Consider the following 17,183-nt stretch of genomic DNA (forward strand, 5'->3'; position numbering starts at 1 on the left):
ACGTTGTTCTCCCTGTGTCCCAGGTTACCTCAAGTCTTGGATCCCGTCCTTATGCTCTCAAAGCTCAAGCTCCCGTCGCCTGGTTGCCCCGGATCTTTCCCTCCGATCTCAGCTGGCAGTCGGTCCTGGATCCCTCCGAGCCCCGTCAGCCGGACCCGGCCCACTCTCGCCCAGCAGGCCAACCCGCCTTCTCGTCCCCTGTGCTCCAAACGCCCGCAGAGCCCGTAGACCACTCCCCTTGGCTAAGTCTTTCAGCTGATCTCGGTAAGAGCGCACCAGTGGATTCGCTCCGCGGATCCACCATTCTGATTTAACCGTGTCCTCTCGTTCTAGAGACCCGATTCCCCGTCGCCTCCTGTGAACCCAGACGTTTCATCGTTCCCTGAGCCTCCTGTGATTTACCGATCTCGGCAGATTAATTCCTTGCCTTAAAAATAAACTGCTAAACTCTGACTTGTTCTCCTGAGTGTACCTGCATGTGGGTCCGACACCTGAAAAGCATGACACGCTGATCACTCTTTGTAACATTCTGGATTATATGCAAATTGCCGTTATAAAAACTGAAGCAGTAGACTTTGTAAATATTAACATTTGAATCATTCTCAATACTTTTGGCCATGACTGTAAGTCACAAAGACTTGGAGATGTAGACCTGTATCTCTCTACCTAATATTAGAGAAATCATATTCTAATAAAAAATATAAACAATATATTTTCATCTTACTTGTGAAAAGTTATCCCTCGAGCCTTGACGTAGATAGTCCCTCAATTTAAACAAAAATAAGCCGCACAGTGCTGAGGCATCGTTAGTGTGTTCAGCTTGAATCAGCAGGATTTGGTAGCAGGTCGACCGCCCCAAGATGGCGGCCGTAATTCCTGCGGTCCATGTCAATGCGGGGTCCACATTGACATGGGTCCACATTGACAGTCAATGCGGGGTCCACTGTGATATTATGTCTATGCACGGACCCCCCCATAAAAACACATTGCAATGTGAACAGAGGGCGTTGTTACCTAACAAATGCACAGCTTCTGGGTTTCTTCTGTTTAATGGACATACGGCTACGAGTTGTTTCACCCTTCTGTCCGACTGATTTTACTAGAAACCCAGTCTGGATGAGGTTTTTACACAGAGGGTGGCAGCAATGCGCTCATTTAGTTAGAAATAGCCGCTAAATGCCATCTACAGCAACGGTGAATAATTAAGAATTACTCACGGGGGGTTGTTGCAAAAAAAATCAAGTTAATTGTTTTTTGTTAAAGTTGTGTTTACGTTGGAACTTCCTAGGAGCCGCATCCCAGCCCAGAAGGTGGCGGTAAAACATTTGAAAGCTATTTGTCAACCACTAATAGACACAAGACGAAGAAAGGCAGCGTCGGGTCGCGTTTGAGATATGGCTGGAAGACAGGGAGCTGATGATCTGTTCGACAGTATTTTATTCGCGGATGAAAGGTGGGTCTGCACTGCTTCAGGGGTCCTCTGTTGAGAGCTGCTGGTTACTTAGGATCTATATTTTCTTTGTAGTAAAGGTAACGGAGGAGTTCATAGAAGTTTCGCCCTGTCGCTTCATACCTCGACGACTTTTTCCAGAATGTGAAAGCCGACCTAAACAATACAGGCTTCAAGCAAGTCTTCTAATTTCGGAAATATTCTTGTTTCGGTTTAATGTTAATCTACTGCTGGGTTCCAATGAGTCATATCCAGCAGTCCAGCTGGGTTGCTTTCTGTAGACCAGTTTGTTGGCCGCAGTTTGGACCTGTCCTTGTCGATGAGCTCGGTTATTCAGCTGGAGTTGGGGAAGTTTTTACACCAACGGATGTCGGATCTGCTGAGAAGAAGCTATTGTTTTTTATGGCCTGGGCCAGCCCCTTACTGGATGGAAACCTCTTCTTGGGTCTGACGCAGCTTCCTCAGCTGTGAACCATGGCCAGACCCGGCTGCAGAAACAAATTAAAGGGGGGCACACTTTAAAAAAACAAAGAAACATTTTATATGCTTCAGGCTGAACAGTGGCTCTGTGACCACTCCTACAGTGCTGAGGGGAACAAAATCTCAATAAGATCCAAAAATCTAAAAAAACAAAAAAAGCAGTAGTGTAGTGTTGCCAAATTAGTAAAGTTTCCACCCAATTTGACTTCTTTTGAACACGTTGAGCTGACAAAATAGCTTATGGGCCAGTTGCACAAATTCGGGAAGCTTTTCACAACATTTCTCGGATATTTAGAAATAACAACATATATTAAAATAGTTGTCATTGTGTGGCAGATAACTAAAAACTTCTGCATTTTAATATATCTCCTTGAACTCATTTTACTATTTAATTTATTTTTATAAATGAGTATAATCTGTTGAATCTGACATCGCCAATGAATAATAGCTATGATGAATAATATTGATAGTTATAATAAAACAATAACAGTATAATGGTTAATTGTCACTATACTCTGTAAGAGAAATTAAGTCTATATTAAGGTAGATTTACAACTCATGTTGGGAAGCTATTTATAAAAGTTGTTTTTTTTTTTCCCCGGTTGCTATAACTTCATTGTTAAATTGATCTTGTGTGTTATTTGGTTGAGCTGATTGCACATTTTGTGGGGAGTCTATGCGCAAAGTTTTTTTTCTTTGCTTGAGTGCAGTTGTGTGCTAATGGCATCTTATTTGTTTAATAGTTCTATGCTTTTAACACGAGAGGAGTTGAGATTTGGGCCACCCCACACAACCAAAACAGATGGTGAGCTAGCCGAGCCTCGACGTCTCTCAGTCTGTCCGAATTTTATTTAAAATGTTGCTTTATCATCTTTTACTATATTCTAATTAATTAATCAGCCAAATGTTTAACTTTATGTTGAAATATATCACTAAACAAAATTCATTGATGACAAATACTATTTGTGTGATTTTTGCAAAACATTTTCCAACTTAAACACTAACCCTGTAACTTTCTGAGCAAAACTTGAATCGGTTTATTTGTAGAGAATGAGAATAATGAACTGCCCAAACACTGACATTGGATATCTGAATAATTTTTCATAGCGGAATGCCAGCAGGAGTTGGAAAGACGTTCTCTCTCGGAATACTGAGCCCAGACACCCCCAGGAAGCTGGGAGCCAGTGGTAGTCTGCGGGCTAGCCGGCTGCGGTCCTAGCACATCCGAGCGTTTTTTAAAATCAAACGATATGTCAACAAACTGAGTAGACATTTCAGTTTAACATGGCTAACTTCTCACCTAAAAACTTTTTAAAAGTTACTTTTATGTCACAGCGTAATAAATCCAAACTTTATTCACAGCTTTTCACTCCCCTCCATCATTGCTGTTTCCAGTTAAAAAAGTTCTATTCAACCCGCAATGAATCGTGGGATAGGATTTGCCATGAAGGATACACTGTACCCATCCTTCAAATTGGGGAAAAGAAGGACAAATTTATCGACCACATGTGAAGGAGTCTTTGAAGGATTTGTGAATTGGGACAGCCTTTATCGCTGCACTGTGATGTAACCGGCCTACAAATGTGTCCTCAAAAGGATGCAGCCCCTGAATTGAGAAGGGCCCTCTGTAGGTTACGAATGTATGACCCAGTGACCCGCCCCTCTCTAGCTATAATTGTCTGGCATGTTCCCTTCAGTCGTTGATTTAATTGGTTGAATTGTATGAGTGACAAATCAAAGATAGGAATAGTAGAAAGTTGGCCACTTCGAGCCAAAACAAAACCCAGCTTCCAGTCCAAGGCGGGCATGGCTGGCTCCACGGGCGGGCACAGCTCCCCGAATGTCCGCCTATGCCGCCGGGACTGGCCATGGTTGACTGTTTTATTTTTATTTTTAAAAGGTCTTGGGCTGCCCACATGTCCACAAAACAGATCTAGGATGTCAAGTAAATCCATTGAGGTCAGTTTATTTGGAGCAAACCATAAACAGCGGTTCTGCCCTCTGGTAACCCTAACCTTACCCAAACACTGGATAAGCAACTAAAACCGAGAGACCAGCAGAGGTGTCTGCAGACTGTCAGAACCGGCACATCCAAACGGAGAATTCCATGCAGGAACAAGCACTTTTAGAATCAGACTTTTTTCTGTTGCTGATTAAAAAGCTTATACCTTTTTTCCAGGTTCCGTGGTGAGGGTTACCAGGAGGGGTTTGAGAAGGGGACCAGCAGGGGTCTGCAGAACGGTCGTAGGCATGGTGCATCCCACGGAGCCAGACTGGCATCTGAGGTGAGGAGGCTGAAAATTGCTCTATTTCAGTGAAGCACCTGATCAGGTGTCCTGATGAACCTTCATTCCCCGGGGCCAAGTTGCATCTAAATTACAGTGGCGTGTCTAACTACCCACACATCTGAATGTGTTTCCTTCAAATACTACCGCTCAATGACTGCCTCAATTCTGAACTTTCCTCTCAATAAGATTTTCTAGGACATGGTTAGCAAGCGTCTCATCCCTAGTAGGGATGGGGCCAATCCTATCCAGCATCGGTATCGGGCTCCGATACAAACGTGTTTTATGGATCGGAAAAGTCCGATCCAGCCCGCGCACATTTCCAGTCCATAAGCTGCGTCTGTGGTTTAAGGTTTTCTGCTTAAAAGTATGCAGAGTCTTAGGCAGCTGCTCAGCTATCAGCCTCCTAACTACGGAAAGAATTTCCTGAACGGAGCCAAGTTCCTCCGGCTCTCATGATGAAATCTGCTTCTGGTCAAGAAATCCATTCCACAGTTTGTAGCCTGCTGCCTTGAGCCTATCACCAACTTTTTATCACAACATGCTTGCTGTGTGCTGTGATATGTGGCACTAGAAACACCGCAAAGCAAGAGCGCAACTTACAATCTCACAAAGCAGCCGTACTCGAAAATCCTGCCGCAACCTACAATACACTTGAAAAAGTTCTTACTGCAGAGCACTGGGATGTTGCCAGCGTAACAGACTTCATATTCGAGCAATTTCCTACATTCCTAGTGACAAATTCATAAATTTTCCACACGTTCTGCTAGTTTGACAAAGCAGGGGGTTTATATTATTACATTTAATGAGAAAGTCGAGCGGCACCAAGAACAAACTGCACACCTGTGGCACAGAGAGTGAATAACGCTGTGCATCATTCCTGCTCGCAGCTTGAAGCAGCTCAGTGTATCAGCTCGCCGTCGCACATAAAACAGTTAAATCTGGAGAAAAATGTACCTAGTTTGTGCAAACGTGTTGGGTGGACATCCAGAGACTTGAGTGCACACGAGTATGTGGGGCCTTTAAGTTACAGGCGGCAGGAATCACCTCAAACACAAGGTAAACATGACAGCTATCATTGTCATCATTAGGTCTGTTTAAAAAAAATCGATTTTCCAACTATGAATCGATTGTCATATTAATTCCTAAAGATCGATTCATATAACCAAAGATTGATTTAAAAACATTCCACTGTGAACTTAAATGTGAGCCGGCATTACTAGCGCGTACTTGACTCTTTGCTGACAGGTACGCACAGTTAAATTTTTACGACTGCGTACACAGTGTCACACTATCAACTCATCAGCGACATTGAACTGTTTCATATGTGAGACCGAGCTTGATACACTAAGATGCTCCAAGCAGGCGGTTGCCAGGACATGCAGCATCACAGTCCCTCTCTCTGTGTGCACTGACAGATGTGCGGTGGGAGCCTGCTGGAAAAGAAACAGCTCTACATGCTCAACTAGCTAAGCTAATTAAACATTTAACCATCCATGTCAGTATACTTTATTTTGCTGTTCACATGAAGCAACCCCTGCCTCTCACCCATTGACAGCTGGAGATAGGCACCAGCATCCCTCGCAACCCCATGAGGGATAAGCGTGTTGTAAAATGGAAAGGGGAGCATTAGATGATAATGTTGATATACATTTTATTATAATCCACTTTACATGTGGTTTACGTATCTCAAATTGTTACAATCAAGAGGGTAAAAAAAGACAAAACTAAACTAGAATTAAAAAAAAATCAGAAGTGATTAAAGTTAGGTTAAAGTCTTGAGCAGCAGGGAAGTTTACCCTTTATGAATATCTCTCTGGGATTTCATAAATACAGTCAATTGGAAATCCCCATTTGGTTTCAGGATAGGATTTTTCCTGTGGACGCTCTTTTTCTGACTTCTTTTGAGTTTACACTTATCCCAAGTTGTATTTTGGGATATACAAGTTTACATTCATACATGTCATGCTTGCCAGTAGAAAGGAGTTTATTACAGCCTGTTTAAAAAAAATCAACAATATGATGAGAATAACATTAAAGCAAAAAGAGCTTTGGTATCGGAAAAGTATCAGTATCTGCAGATAACCAAATTGTGGTATTGGAATCGGATCGGAAGTGAAAAAATGTGGATTAGTGCATCCCTAATCCCTAGTGCAAACCAAACCAGAGCAGTGCTCACTTCCCAGAGCCACCACCGAACTAAAATCATTAAGAACTATCTTTAGCATAAAGAATAACAAGTCCTGGAAGTGATGGGATTGGCCCCCACAGAGCCCCCTGATCTCAACATTGAGTGTCTGGGATTAGCTGCAGAGTCAGGAATTGAGGAAGGCGACATCCACCAAAGATCTGTGGTTCTCCAAGATGCATATAGAGCAACCCACCGGCTGAGTTCCTTCAAAAACTGTGATGGACTTAGAAGAATGGATACCGTCAAAATGGCAAAGGGTGGTCACAGCAAAAATGTATTTGATTTAGATCTCTCCTCTCTTTTTACTGCATTTTGTTAGTTGATGAAAATAAAAGCTTACCACTTCCGTTGTTGAAAGATTCTTAGTTTACAGCATTTTTTTCATACCCAGTAGTGTAAATGTCACAAATGCAGACCCTTCCTACACTGCTTTGTGGTAGGGGGGTAATAAACATGGGCTCTGAGATTACAACCCTTTGTTCTGATTTTGCACAGTGGTTACACTTTGAAATAGAATCCAAATCCCTACAAACCGATAGGGAAACAAGAAATACCACCTGATGTTTGATAAATGAATCTCTAAAGAGCACTGAAGGCACTATTAGCAGCGGTGTGCTTTTTCCTTTATGCTTAAAATCTTGGAATGATGCACATTCCTTGATTGTTGGAACACAAACTAGCCATAATATATTCCTTTCACTGCAAGGTTTACTGCAGTTGAAAGCTAAAGTCCCATTTAAAGTTAAATATAACAGAAAATGAGAACTGTAGAATAGTTGAAACTTAATTATGTAACAATACTGTGAGCCTTATGGATGTGCAGCTGACCCATGTGTAGCAGCTGTGATGCATTCCGGTCCGTAATGGCATGGTAGCATCAGACACCTATTGAATCGTTGTCATTAAGTAAAGTAAAATGCGGTCCAACCTGCTGCTGCCTGATGAAGTAGCTGCTGAGTTTATAACCCTGTGATCAAAACAGAGCAAGAAGTTGCGAGAGGTGTTGCATTTGGCTTTGGGCACAGACCAGCCCTAGAACAGGTTCTGTGGAACAGTATTAAAAGTCCAGTTTTATTGAGCTGTGTTGCTTTAAGTCCTGTTTTCTACATGACTCGTGTTTGTCTTTTTTCTTGTCAGATCTCCTTTTATTATGGTTTTGCTGTCACTTGGAAATGTCTTCTGGAGCGTAACGCCGATGACAGATCGAGGTATGGTCTCCTTTAATTAAGGATCCACAGACTTCCACCCCTGCATTCTGTTTCCAGTTACAAAAAAGAGGGGCTCCACACAGTGTGCACTTAGTTTAGAAGTTTGATTGTATTATTGAACAAATACACTTGGGCTTCTACACGTTTTTGACTAAGACCTAAATATAAAGGAAAGTAACTGTGGTTTATGGCTTTTGTGTCTGTGTGCGCAGAGTTATTGAGCAACAATTCAAAAACCTTTGTTATCCTGTTGTGCCATTAGACACTTTTGTTGTTCAATGTTTATTAAAGAACTCTCGGTCTGTTAGGTATTGTCCAGTGAATGTGAGCCCAAACAGCTGTTATAATCTCTGAATCAAGTGTGTATTGATTTGTCACCAGAAAGCGTCTGAGAGCACTAGAAGCTCTGCTGAATTTGACCCAAAAGACTCCCCTGGATGATCCACAGGCTGTGAAGCTCCAGGAGGACACGGAGAAGCTAAGATCCAAGTTTAGACAGGTACAACCTCCTTCTTTAACGGGCCTGAGCCTTATTTATACTGGACCCTGCTACCTATCCTCGGCTTGTAGAACTAAATCCATTGCAGTCAAATTATACTTTCTTTTCCTTCACTCTCCAGTGGGTTTTAATTCCCACATCTCTTTGGGAAACTTTCAATAAAGAAAGTTATTTTTGAGATTTCAGGGCTTATGTTTCAGGGTTTCTGTGCGGTTGTAAAATGTAAATGAAATGAGCTCAAATTAAGGGCAGTAAAAGGAGGCAATAAACCGTGGATCACCAAGGACATTAAGGTCACCCTGAATGAGAAGAAGAGTGCGTTCAGAGATGGCAACTGTGATGAGGTGAGGAGAGTGCAGGGGGAACTCAAGCGTAAAATTAGGGAGGCTAAAGACAAGTACAGGAGAAAGCTGGAGAATAAACTCCAGACAAACAACATGAGGGATGTGTGGAGTGGGATGATTATTACTACGACAGGACCTGAGCTGATGTTAGATTCGATTGGTTCTGGCGTCCGATCGGCTGTGCGCATGTTATGTTGACACTAACAAGTAATTTCGTGCCTCACCATGGAAAGTTTTTACAACTTTTGCTCCATTTTCCTCTCTCGGAGCTCAGTCTTTCAGCCCACCTGTCTCCTCCTTCGTGTCCAATGCCCTACCATTCTGCTAGGGGGCCGACCCGCTAACAAGACTCCTCCTCTCCAAGAAGCTAATGACATGTTATAAATAATTAAATAACTGTACATGTTCTCGGTTAATATTATTAAAATTATTAGCCTAAATAGTGCCAGATCGCTTTTTTCCTGTCTTACCGTCGTCACTTCTTTCAGCTCTCCGTGACTGAGTCGCTCTGCACCACGGGAAAGAGCAATCTTCTGCCGCCTTGATAAACATCTGTGTTATTTAAAGCCACCAAATTTCTGACAATGGCAGCACTAAACACTCCCACAGAGTCGGGAAAACTAAGCGTCTACAAGCTGTGGAGCCTGTTCTGTTGGGGAAACGTGCAGCGGTCATCAGAGCAATAAGCGCTTACATTCTCCAGCTAGTTATCCCAGACAGAACTTTATCCCCTCACATCGGGAGCGCGTTTGCCTAACACAAATACGAGGATGGTCGCGTCAGCTTAAACTCCATTCATAAACATTGATGGTCAAAATAGCACGTTGTCAACAAGGGAACAACTCTATGATCATTTTCAGGAGTCCTACAATAATACAGTTTGCTCTGATTGTCGCACATCTCCAAATGTCTGTCTGCTGGAAACAAAATCCACCTTCATGAGTCTGAAATCAGATGAAAACAGATGGCTGCATTATTCTAGCAAAAGACACATGAATGAATCAGAAACGGATCTAAAAAAAAATAAGCACTAGATAAAGTTACACTCTAAATCTGGATCTGCTAGAGTTTAAAATAATTTTAAGAGATTTTTATTCAATAAAGAAGTAGGTAAGAGGTTTTCATAATATAACCCTGTATAAAGACACATGATGGCGAGAAACACCAAAGGAGACTGAAAGATGGATAAGTAAGAGAAAGATGGAGAGACAGAAGCGGTTTGCTCATATAAAGCTGTATCCTGAGAAAGACAACATTTCTTGGGGAAACACTGCTGTCAATCTCTCTTGTCTATCTCTGTCTTTTTTCCTTTCAGATTGTATTTGTTTTTTATGCTGTCTGTAGCTGTATTTCCTCCCAATTCTCATTCTAACTTTCTGTGTACTTTTAAAATCTTGCAAAAAAGAAATTGCCAATCAGATGTGTCCCTAGCAATTTTACTAGGCGACACAAAGTTTTGTCGTCATATGTTGACGTTATGCTATAACAAACAGAAGCTAGAGGTTACTATCTAACACGGACCACAGATCAGTAATGGAGCGAGGTTTTAATTGAAGTGTTGCTATTTTTTTTATTTTTTATTTTTTTGACGGATGAGACTAAGAAATGTTCCAGTCTCTTCAGCAGTCCACACGTACCTGTTGTTGCTTCCACCCATGTTTCCACACGTTACGGGAACATTCAGGAAGACGGCGGCTGAAGAAACGGCTGATCAGTCATATGAAGTAAATGTTTGCTACATCAGAGGTTATTCAACAAATGTCTCCTTTTTAGTGCATTTACTGTTTTTTGAAAAAGTAAAACTCAAATCAACCGAGTAGGGCACGATGATAATTCAATAACAATATATATCGATCGATAAACGGATATCGCTGGGGGGGGGGAGGTAAATAAAAAGTTCAATAGAACAGTTTTTCTTCCTTTTGCATTCTAGCCTATCATGTAGGTTAAAATTACAGTCACTACATCCTCCCAACCAATCACAAATGCAGACCCAGGAACACTCCGTCACCAAGCTCCGCCCCCTTCAGACATGTGTTCAGAGAGCACATGTCTTTTTTTTTTTTTTTTTTTTAAAGTTGCAATTTTGATAAAAAGTTGGTTGAATAAAGTGTTGAGTTTGAATTCAGTGTTTGTGTGCTCTGTATCTAAAAATAGGTTGCTAAGCAACAGCATAAAATTGGCAGGGCTTCACTTAAAATATGTCATGAATTTGTTGATAATTAACCATCAATCTAAAAACTAAAAAATATATCGTCCAGCCCTACAACCGAGTCATAATTTATTTTGCGAAATTTAGGTTAATTCAAATTCTGCTGCTTCCATCAACCTTTTCTAATCTGATATATCAAAATACACATTAAAAAAGTTGATGGAGACACGCCTTGTGTCTGTCTGTCTGTGTAAGAGGGAGTGTGTTACTCTGTCCATTTTTTTCCTCTCTCCTCTCTAGCTGTCTCTCTTCTTTCTCAGGACTGTCTGTTGCTTTTCCTTTGCCGTCTCGCTCTTTCTTAATCTGACAATAACATTAAATGCTATCAGCTGATGAATGCTGAACTTGTACAGATAAAGGTTTCACCACTTTTATTAAAATTGCAATGAAGTTTTCATTTGGGGGAATGTTCACATTGCCAGCTGTTATCTGCGTTGTATGTGATGTTAGGTAGATGCTTTGTTTTTCCACGCTGATTATTTAGTTTGAGCATTTGCCATGTTGTCAATATTAGGAACATTGGCTTTTGAAATTTGAATGTCATTGCATTTTGTTTTAAGACAATGTCGCAGTTAAACCTTCAACTAAGTGGGATAAAGTGTAGTCGAGTGAGAGAAGGGCCAGTTCTGTGAAAGCTCCTCCCCCATAAAATAGGCTGCTTCTCAATTTTGTGTTGGTAGTAAAAAAATAGTAAATGAAACTCTGCAATTCCTGCATAAACCCTGTGTTTGTTCATTATCCTATATTGTACTTTGTTCTGTATCTACTTTTTTGCAGGTCTGTTCGATGCTAAATGTCCCCACTGACTTCAAGGACTACATCAAAACAGCTGAAGGGACGTCTTTCTGAGTGTGAAGGGGTATAGCACTGCAGCAATGGTGCTTGTATCTCAAACAGAAGGAACGATGCGAGGCTGAGCTGCTCTCAGCTGCACATGGAGCAGAGACGAGTCGGTCTGCAGAAATTTCAGTGTAGCTTATACTGGCCCTATCCAGATTCTAGACTCCCAAGAACTGGGGAAAAAAATGGGTTTATGTATAACTGGTAAGGGTCGATGTGAATGCAGTGATACCTGTTTTTTTACTCTGCCTGATGGAGAAACTGCTACTTTCATCAAAGGGGGCTAGATCAGGTAGCTGATGTAGCGTCTCTGAGTTAGAAGATGGTCACGAAGGATGAGTTGAGCTTTAATAACCCGTCACTCTATGGAGTAAAGCAACTCTGAGAAATAGCTTATTCAGTTTCTGAATAATTTGTACTTATTGGATAGTTTCTGTTACTAATGGGTGTTTTGAATAACTATTAAAGTGCCAAAGACAATAATTAACAGTTAGCAATTTTAATCAAAAATATCAAATCGAGGCACCACCTGATTGTCAGGAATTAACAGTCAAACATCTCAGTCTGTCAGTTATTGGTTTGTAAAAAGCTGCCTGGTGAGGTGTGGCGTTATAGAAAAATAGCTGGAGTGAATTTGTTCTCAAACGGCAAGCCCTGCACACATCTAGAGAATATGCACAAATGGAAATGATATAATAAAATTGAAATAATAGACTAGAAATATGACAAGCAGCTTGTTTTGGTAGAGGCTGCCTGCTTATTTCACAGAAATCAGGCTGTACTTAGCAGGTCTAGGAAATGTTTGTCCATTTGGCAGTTAACAGTCAGTACAGCTCCTTATGTCGGCACACAGGGAATAGATACATTTTTGGTTGCTACAAAGGCTTTGTAGCATGGACAAAAGGCTTTGTCCATGTAAGGCCTTCTTTGGGAGAGTCCTAGAGAAAGAGGTTAGTCCAACAATTTTTCATATTTTTTTTTTATGACTAAGTCACAACTAGAGGATTAGAAAACACGGATAAAACGGAGTAAACTAATGTTACCAGACTCGGTGTTTAAACCAGTCATTGAAATTAAGTTTGTCACAACTTAAGGAGCACGACTCAAAACGGGTTTTGTAGGATTGAGCCTCAATAGCATCTTAGCTCTCATTCCTTTAAGCACCACAAAGTAAAACAGGGTGAAATAAGCAATATTTAAATAGTTTGATCCTTGACACATTTTTTCTGCCCATACCAATTAGTTTACTCTCATTCTGATGAACAATGGAGGGTGTTTGGCCAGTGATTTGTGTGGCATGTCCAATGCAAAGCAAGAATGTGCTGGTCACTCTGGCATGTGGGGCAAGTGTCTGATCGGACTGGGCGCATGCAAGCCTATCAGCAAATCCACAAATAAATGTTCTCAGGTTAACAATACATCATGTTATTGTTTGAACAAAACCCAATAAACTGTTCTTTGTGTGTGTTTCTGTGTACTTTTACTTGCAGCTGAGTGAGAATTCCTTTGCTAATTTTACTAGTAAGGTGAGGACTTAGAAGTGTAGGGAAATAAACAGAATAAAATCAAGTAGGAACAAAATGTAGAAACAAAAAACATGGGAAAATGGAAACTAAAAGCAAACAAAAACAGTTGTTCTACAAAGTTGAACTAATGATGTTTCAGTAAAACAGTTTAATTAGACAGTTGAAGGCAATCCTAAACAAATGTGGTGTTAATCTTGATTTAAAGGAACTCAGGCTTTCCGCACTTTTATAATTTACTGGGAGTTTGTTCCAGATCAGTGGAGCATAGGAACTAAATACTGCTTTTCAATTCAATTAAATTTTATTTATATAGCGCCAAATCATGAAACATGTCATCTCAAGGCACTTTACAAAGTCAAGTTCAAAAATGCTGAGACATTAGTCCTTTAATCCTGGAAATGTTCTATAGCTGATAGAAAGCTGACCTTGTAATTGTCTTTAGATGCTTTTGGAGGTTCAGGTCTAAGTTCATCACTACTCCCGGATTTCAGGCCTGATCAGTGGTTTCTAGCTGAAGCTGTGTGCTAACTTTTGATCTCTCCTCTGTTGGTCCAAAGATTATTACTTAAGTTTTGTTTTTATTCATTTGAAGAAAATTGTTGTTTTTTATGATCTGAGCTAGAGGGAGCATGTAGATATTGAAGAGGAGGGGACCCAGGATGGACCCTTGGGGAACCCCACATGTGATTTTTGTCATCTTTGATGTAAAGTTACCTACTGACACAAAAAATTCCCTGTCCTTTAAATAGGATTTAAACCAGTTGAGAGCTGTACTAGAAAGGCCGACCCAGTTTTCCAGGCGTTCTAACAGGATGGAGTGATCAACAGTATCGAATGCTGCACTAAGGTCCAATAGAACCAGTACGGTGGTTCTTCCACAGTCTGCATTTATATGGATGTCATTAAACACCTTGATAAGGGCGGTCTCTGTACTGTGGTGAGCACAGAAACCTGACTGGAAAACGTCAAAGTGACTGCTCATTGTTAAGGTGTTTAATTGTTGAAATACAGCTTTTTCAATAATCTTACTGATAAAGGGAAAGTTTGAGATGGGCCTGTAGTTCTGGAGTAGTAGTTTGTCTAAATTGCTCTTTTTCAGCAGTGGTTTGATAATTGCTGTTTTTAGGGACTGGGGGGAAACACCTGACAGAAAGGAGGTGTTTATTATCTGAGTCAAATCAGACGCCATGACAGGCAAAACTTTCTTAAAGAAAGCTGTGGGTAGAACATCAAGGCAGCAGGAGGAGGAAATTAGCTGCTGAATGATCTCCAAGCTTTTGTAGTTTATTTGGCCGAATTGGGACATTTTGTAAAGATTAGTTTTTAGTTGGATACAGCTTTGGTTCTGAAGTTGATATGGAAGTACAAAGTTTTTACGATTTTCGCAATAAAGAAGTTAGCAAATTCATTGAAGGACCTGGTGGGGTGAAGTTCAGCAGCCACGGACACAGGAGAATTTGTTAACCTGTTGACTGTGGCAAATAAGGCACGAGCATTATTGTTTTTGTTGATGAATTCAGAGAAAGAATATTTACTTGCATTTTTCAGTTGTAAGTTATATCTGTAAAGTCCGTCTTTATAGATGTCATAGTGAACCTGGAGTCTCGTCTTTCTCCACTTGCGTTCAGCTTTTCGACTCTCCCTTTTTTCACTTCAAACTGCTGAAGCACTTCTCCAAGGAGATTTTTTCTTCCCGTAAAAAACTTTCACTTTAACTGGAGCAATGCATTCAATGATGTCTTAGACTTTAGACCGAAAGTTATCTACTAGCTCATCTACTGAGTTGCAGTCCAAGGTTGAAGTAGCAGAGTAAGCTTGAATAAAAGTTTCAGTGGCATTGTCCTTAAAGGTGCGTTTTCTTTTTATGTCCGTTTGGCTAAATGAGTCACTGGAAATTATGCTCCTCCTCCTAGCTGCTCTTCCTTGACCGTTCATGTAAGGACACTAGTGTGGGTAGGAAAGGAACAACCGTGACTAACTGGTTGTTACGGTTGGGTACACGAGGCATGGGCTGTGGTTCTTCTTCTTTCAACTTTTCTCACTCATTGCACTTTCTTAATTCTCTGTCTTCCTTTATCTTATTCGTCTGCTTCTTTCCTGTTGACCAGACAATCACAAGCATGTTATATGATGCTACCTGGGTCTATGTATCAATATTTTTCCGGGGGCATGCACTTTTCAACTTCTCACTCACACCTATACTGAATGTAAAGTTTGTGACATAGAATTTGCATGGAGCTGGCACCAGAGAGAAAAAGTAAAAAATCTTTAACCAGCTTAAAAGATTAAAGGCAGATGTCTTATTGCAAGAAACCCACAAATCAGCAACTGTATGTGATCTTAACTCACCTGAGTTCCCTAAAGTGTTTGCTGCCTGCTGTAACTGTAGACAGAGAGGAGTAGCAATTTTAATCCACAAAAAAGTTAGTTTTATAATATTAGACAAAATTATAGATCCTGAAGGTAGATTCATAATAATTGAAATATCTGTTCGTAACCAGAAGTTATGTATTGTCAGTATATATGGTCCAAATGTTGATGAACCCTCATTCATTCACAAACTTTTCCACGCACTTTCAAAACACAGGGATTGTTCTCTAATTATTGGGCGTGACCTCAACTTTGGTCTAAATGAAGAAATAGACAGGTTGAATACAACCAAGACACAGCGCAGTTGGCAATCATTAAATGTAGTCAAACACTACATGAGTGATTTTGGTCTTTGCATGGCGTTTTCTTCATCTTAACAGTAAGGAATATACTTTTTTTCAAATGTCCATCATTCTTATTTTCTTTTGGACTATTTCTTAATCAGCAACTTGCTGTTTTCGGACATTTCAGAGGCTGTAATTCATCCTATTGCTGTCAGTGATCATGCTTCTGTTACTTTAACCCCAATAAATAAAAAATAACCCCACAAAACAAGAGCTGGAGATTTAATACATTGCTGCTTAAAGATGAAGAATTTATGAAATTTTTCATAGAAGAATGGGCTTCATACTTGGAGGACAATGATCTACCAGGCACATCAGCGTCTATACTATGGGAAGCAGGGAAAGCAGTGATGAGAGGTAAAATAATTTCATTCTCATAAAAAGAAAATAGACAAAGACTTCAAAAAGAACATTTTGAACATGGCAATAAGTCAGGAAGCTTCTTAGCTAATCAGCTAAAAATAAAGAAAAAACAATTATATTTGCAGTTACAGACTCAACTGGTAATACATTATCTGATCCGGAATGTATAAACAACAGCTTCCGAGATTTCTACAAATCTTTATACACATCATAGATAAATCCATCAGATAATGACATCAAGCAATTTCTAGATAAAATAACACTTCCTAAATTATCAGATAGTCAAAGAACGACCCTGGACTCACCACTGACAACAGTTGAAGCTCAGGAAGCTCTAAAAGGCATGCCCAATAAACAGGCTCCAGGTCCAGATGGATTCCCTACTGAGTTTTATAAAGAGTTCTGGAATATTCTGGCACCACGTTCCACATAATGTTGCAGGAAACTCAGGAAAATGGTAGATTTCCAGCTAATATGAATTCCTTAATTAACGTGGATATTAAAATAATCTGTAAAGCTTTTGCAAAACGATTAGGTAAAGTCACTCCTCTCATAATCCACCCTGATCAAACTGGTTTCATCAGAGAAAGGCAGTAATCCACAAACACATGCAGATTACTTAATTTAATAGATTATTCCTACAGTAAAAACATTAAAACCAATATATTGTCTTTAGATATAGAAAAAGCATTTGATAGAGTAAACTGGAATTTTTATTCACTACTCTACATATATTTGGTTTTAAAAATTGGTTAAAAGTTTTTTACAGCTTTCCAACAGCCTGTGTCAGGACAAATAATCAAACATATTCCAGATTTTGTGTCCAGAGGGGCACTAGGCAAGGATGCCCTCACTTTTTGCCATTTTTATTGAACCTCTAGCAGCAACAATTAGACAAACTAATGTTGTTAAAGGTATAAAATGCATGAAAATAGAGCATAAAATTATATCTGATGATGCATTACTTTATTTCCAGCACTCAAACACGTCCCTCTCTCTAGTAATTAGATTACCAGAATCTTTCTCAAAAGTTTCAGATTGCTCTATAAATTGGTCTAAATCTACGGTACT

At 40.2% G+C, this 17,183-nt stretch overlaps 1 protein-coding gene across 1 annotated transcript; it reads left to right on the forward strand.

Moving 5' to 3' along the window:
• The first annotated feature begins 1,080 nt into the window (after positions 1–1,080).
• On the forward strand, positions 1,081–12,976 carry lto1 (LTO1 maturation factor of ABCE1). The gene is made up of 6 exons (XM_021315060.2): positions 1,081–1,194; positions 1,289–1,453; positions 4,110–4,215; positions 7,544–7,614; positions 7,996–8,113; positions 11,447–12,976. The coding sequence occupies exons 2-6, from the start codon at positions 1,395–1,397 to the stop codon at positions 11,516–11,518; spliced, it is 426 nt and encodes a 141-aa protein (XP_021170735.2). The 5' UTR covers positions 1,081–1,194; positions 1,289–1,394; the 3' UTR covers positions 11,519–12,976.
• Positions 12,977–17,183: the final 4,207 nt, after the last annotated feature.

Source organism: Fundulus heteroclitus, chromosome 8 (assembly GCF_011125445.2).
Source record: "Fundulus heteroclitus isolate FHET01 chromosome 8, MU-UCD_Fhet_4.1, whole genome shotgun sequence".
Taxonomy (NCBI): domain Eukaryota; kingdom Metazoa; phylum Chordata; class Actinopteri; order Cyprinodontiformes; family Fundulidae; genus Fundulus; species Fundulus heteroclitus.